We start from the raw sequence: 4,780 nt of genomic DNA on the forward strand, positions 1-4,780 counted from the left end.
TCTTATACACCGGTGCTTCTTATATTCCGAAAAATATGGTAAAACATTTGAGGCATGTTGTTCTGTATTTTGTTTTTTGTGTGTACGTATGTAATATAGCTTTTATTTTGGGATTTTCCAAATAATAATCTTAGAAAGCTGTAAATGATTTTCATGTACAGGTTCCTATAATTATATAGTTTGACTTTGAAGTGTTATAAAATAATTTTCTGTTTTTCTTTCTTATTAAAAAATCATGTGCATTGTATAGACATAGATGTATGCGTAGTTATAAAGTGTAGTTCTAATTGTGCTGTATTAAAATACATTTAGGACATTAATGTAAACAATTATAAAATGTCAAAGGTATTTTAATTCCAATACATTCTTCTTTTTTTTTAGTTTCTGATATTAAACTTGAAATTAAAGTCAAGCTTATTTATATATTATAGTTCAGTTATGTTTCTAATGATAAATAAGCAGAATAATAGTTAATTTGTGTGATATTTCATAGTATGAATATTAAATTGGAAAATATTGCAAAAACACTAACATGCTGAATTATCATAGAAGGCAGAAATGATACAACATGTTCAAGCATTCTCATAAATAAGATTGTTAATTTCATGTGCTTATGAATACAGTGAATTTAATAAGTTATTTGTGCTATAGAAAACAGGAAAAAATCAGTGAACTTGTATAAGTATATTATAACTTGTGTAATAAGTGAATGTATAAAAGAACAGGTTTCTTGCCTTGATCACAAAAAGTTTTTTTCACTTATTCTGATATTTTGACTTTTGAAGTGATTTTTTGTTTACTGTTAATATTAAATACCAAATTTTCTGATCAAAGTAAGACCTACATGCATAGGCAGTGCATGAGTCATTTGTTTGGGTAGGTTTTTCTGTCACATATACTGTATAATATTTTATTAGGTGGTGAGAATAATGCTCTGTATGGGACATTTTATATGGGAAGGATATTTGTCCATGACATGTTGAGCAGTCAGAGATAAAGTATCTCTTAATACATTTGGCAAGGCTAAGTCTTCCCATTCCTCTCATATGAGCTGCCCCTGCTTACATATTACTGTTTAGCTGTAGAGTCTGATAGCAGGACTTTACAAATAGTACAGAAAAAAATAAAATTGTGAAATAAATAGTAAAAAATATTAATACCCTAATTTAAATAATCAAGTTAAATCTAATAAACAAGAAAAATAATGTACTAAACATACCATGAATTATGTTTAACACAACAAACCTTACTTTATCCTTTAAACACATGCACAAATAATGATACTAACCACTGAATATTCCTAAAGGAACAATTCTTCATCAACATGAAAGTTTTTTTTCTAACTTGTGCATTTTTATACTTTGTAATGTTTATTATCTTTTAATTTTTGGAACTATATTTTGACCTAAAATAAATCTGATTTTTTAATAACATGAGCTTCCACTGATTGTGTAATGTGCAACTACAACAGCCTTTCCCGATCTTTTCAGCACAGAGACATTCCCCTATACATACAATAAATAAGGTATGGGTCCCATATGTCTAAACTGTCTAAATCAGCATAATTTAGGAGGCTATTATCAATGATGTGCAAAACAACAGAACATTGAAGAAGTGCAAAATATAACATTAAATTGAGAAATCAGAAGGAGAAGTTTAAGAAAATTAGTTTAAAACAAGTGAGTATATTTACTAAAACTACGTATGTTGAGTTATGAAAACAACTCAAATTGTATATATTTAACTTTAATGTTAAATTTTAAAGTGGTAATTAACACTTTGTCCTACAGTAGTAGACTTTTCAATGAAGATGAAAAGGTGCTGTTGAGATCTTCCACTAACATCACACACGTTTCTGCTGTGGGATATCAGGGGTGACTCTAGGTTAGAAGCACTGAACTAGAACATTCTTAAGTCAGTTGATCCAGAATATATTTTTTGTTTTTGGAACACACATGTATCCACAAACACTATGAAATTGCATTTGGCAAATTGACAGTTTATACTAGCCATGATATAAGACTCAGAAAAAGCTTAGTTTCTTATCAGTTTTATTAATACAGCATATTATGTCTAATGTATATAAACCATAAATGTATCAAATTCCAAGCAGATTTTATGTACTAATAAAAATGTAACAAATATTTAGGCATATTGAATAAAATATTTAATGGAAAGAGAAATTGTTTTGGAAGCCACAAAAAATTATTCACTTTACTAAAACTCAGTGTTTTAAGACATTTTTCATTGTTAAGCTTTAGACTATATTGTTTGGATGAAGGGAGATTTTAGATTCAACTAAAGATGTCAGTAATGGCCTTGCAAAGTTGGAGATCAAGGAATATATTTTAAAATATGGAGCAAAATTAATATTAGAAGTGTTTGTTCTAATAAGATTATATAAGAATCTTCAAAAATATATGTTACTGCATACGTAGCCAAAGAACTTATGCAACTATACATTTGACATGCTCAGTGCTAGCCTTGCTGTTATTCTCAGGAGAATTGCTTGTCCCAGACAAAAAAAAGGTTAAGTTACCACATTTATTATTCGGAGAATGATAATTTTTTTAAGGTTTAGTTATATACATTTCTTTATTTTATACACATTAGATTTTTTATCATCTCTTTGTATTATATGTTTTATCTTGTAGGTTTCAGTTGAAGGCAATATTGGAAGTGGTAAAACAGCCTTGTTGGAATATTTTTCATCAAACTTTCCTGAAACAATGGTACAAATATTTGTCATATATGATATTCCAAATTTGACTGGTTTAATTACCTTTTGTAATTTTAAAATAACAAATTTCCAAAATGTATTAATTTTTCTTGTAAAGTGGTTAAAGTTTTTGGCATTTGTATGTAGTGGATACTTTTGTACACTGCACATACAAAGACACTTGAAAAATTTTCATTTATCATACTAAAATCGCTATCATGGACCTATAAAGACATGATTGTAAGTTTACTTTGTTTTGGTAGCACAAGAACAACTTGTTATTGATAAACAGGCCCAAATACTGTATTGTGAGCACCAATAGAAATGAAAATCATTGATAAAAAATCAAAATAATGATATTTTAATCAGCAAAAATGTATATTATTATAGATCTGAAGTTATTTCTTCATGTTTAATAATGTATTACTAGTCCTAATAATTTTAAAAAAAATGTGTACATTGTATTGTTTGAATGTAGAAACTATTATCAAAAATCAGTAATTGATATCTTTTGAAGTTTCAATCTGATTGCTTTTCATTTTTATACAAGTTAATGGTTTTATAATGGCTATTTTCTGAAATACGTGTTGACAGTCATAATTATTCTAACACTTGTAATGTTTTATTATTATAAATCAATTTCTTTTATATATTAGTTTCCTGTCAAATTCAGTCTATGCACCCTTGCTTCAAAATGTGTATAAAAACATAAATTTATTTAAGTTGTTTTATAAATTAAACTTCTTCAGCAGTTTACATGATCAGATTATGTAATTTTCTGAAATAAAATTTAAAAAACTATTTCCAAGGTATACACACTTGTAGTTTTATCACTTATAATATTTCCATACTCTGATACTAAATTCTATGCAATGTGTTTAATGTGTAGGCCTGGTTTGATTACTGTAGGCTAAAGTTTTACTGTGATGTGCCACTGTTTTTTACACAACTTGTTCTTGATGTTGAAATCATCATAATAAGACTTGAACTTCAATCAGATTGAATATAAAGTACTTCTATGGAGTATTATTTAGAACATAATTTTATCTATCACTTTACATTACCCTGCTTTTGATTGGGTAGCTGTTGACAAAATTGTTTAAATACGATGATTTTAAATGTAAGAAGAAAATGTTTTTGAACTTTTGAAAAAACATTGAATGGAAATCCTGCTCGATCTATGTGTCTGGATAATTTTAATTATAAAAAGATGTTATTGTTGTGCAAAAAAAAAGGTCCCCCCAGTTCCAGAAAATGTAAAATTTGGTTAATTTTAGTTTGAAGTGTAACATATTGGACTATGCCATATTCATTGTATTGGGTCATCAAGTAATTAATGTTGCTTTTTTTTAGATGAAAATCCCAAACAATTTATATATATATATATATCAAAACAAAAAATTATGAAATGAAATAGTCTCCAATCATATCGATGATGCTTTTCGATCTTACAATCAGGTTGTTAATACCCTGATTAAATAAATCACTTGGCTTTGAAACAAAAAAACATGTCGAAGTCCTCTTTAATACCTTCCACATTTGCATACATTTTCCCAATAAGATAGTGTTGCAACGAACGAAAAAGATGGTAATCTGATGGTGTCATATCTAAAAAATATGGTGGGGGGGGACTTCCCAATCCAACTCCATAATCTTGTGTTGCATCAAACGTGCCACATGTGGACGTGCATTGTCGTGGAGAAGAAGAACACCTTTCCGATTGACGAGTGAAGGGCGTTTCTGATGAAGGGCTTGATTTAAACGTTCCAGTTTCTGACTATAGATCTCTGCATTGACAATTCTCTGTGGATTGAGGAGTTCGAAATGAATTACTCCTTTGATGTCCCACTAAATCCAAAGCATCACTTTCTGCGGATGGAGTCCAAGTTTGTTTTTGGCATTTAATATTCGCATAGATAATCCATTTTACATCACCGGTGACAATTCTGTTCAAAAATGGTCCACGCACATTACGCGCCAGAAGAGACGAAGCAACGTTCATACATTGGAAACGATGATCATCGGCGAGTTCATGAGGCACCCAAACACCTTCTTTATGGA

At 29.0% G+C, this 4,780-nt stretch overlaps 1 protein-coding gene across 1 annotated transcript in view; it reads left to right on the forward strand.

The window, feature by feature from the left end:
* LOC106458097 (thymidine kinase 2, mitochondrial-like) overlaps nucleotides 1–4,780 on the forward strand; it is a 28,428-nt gene that overhangs the window by 4,217 nt on the left and 19,431 nt on the right. Inside the window, exon 4 of the mRNA XM_022384238.1 lies at nucleotides 2,655–2,732. Coding sequence (XP_022239946.1) covers nucleotides 2,655–2,732 — 78 coding nt within the window. The remainder of the gene's footprint in view (nucleotides 1–2,654; nucleotides 2,733–4,780) is intronic.

The sequence above is a fragment of the Limulus polyphemus genome, unplaced genomic scaffold (assembly GCF_000517525.1).
Source record: "Limulus polyphemus unplaced genomic scaffold, Limulus_polyphemus-2.1.2 Scaffold416, whole genome shotgun sequence".
NCBI lineage: Eukaryota > Metazoa > Arthropoda > Merostomata > Xiphosura > Limulidae > Limulus > Limulus polyphemus.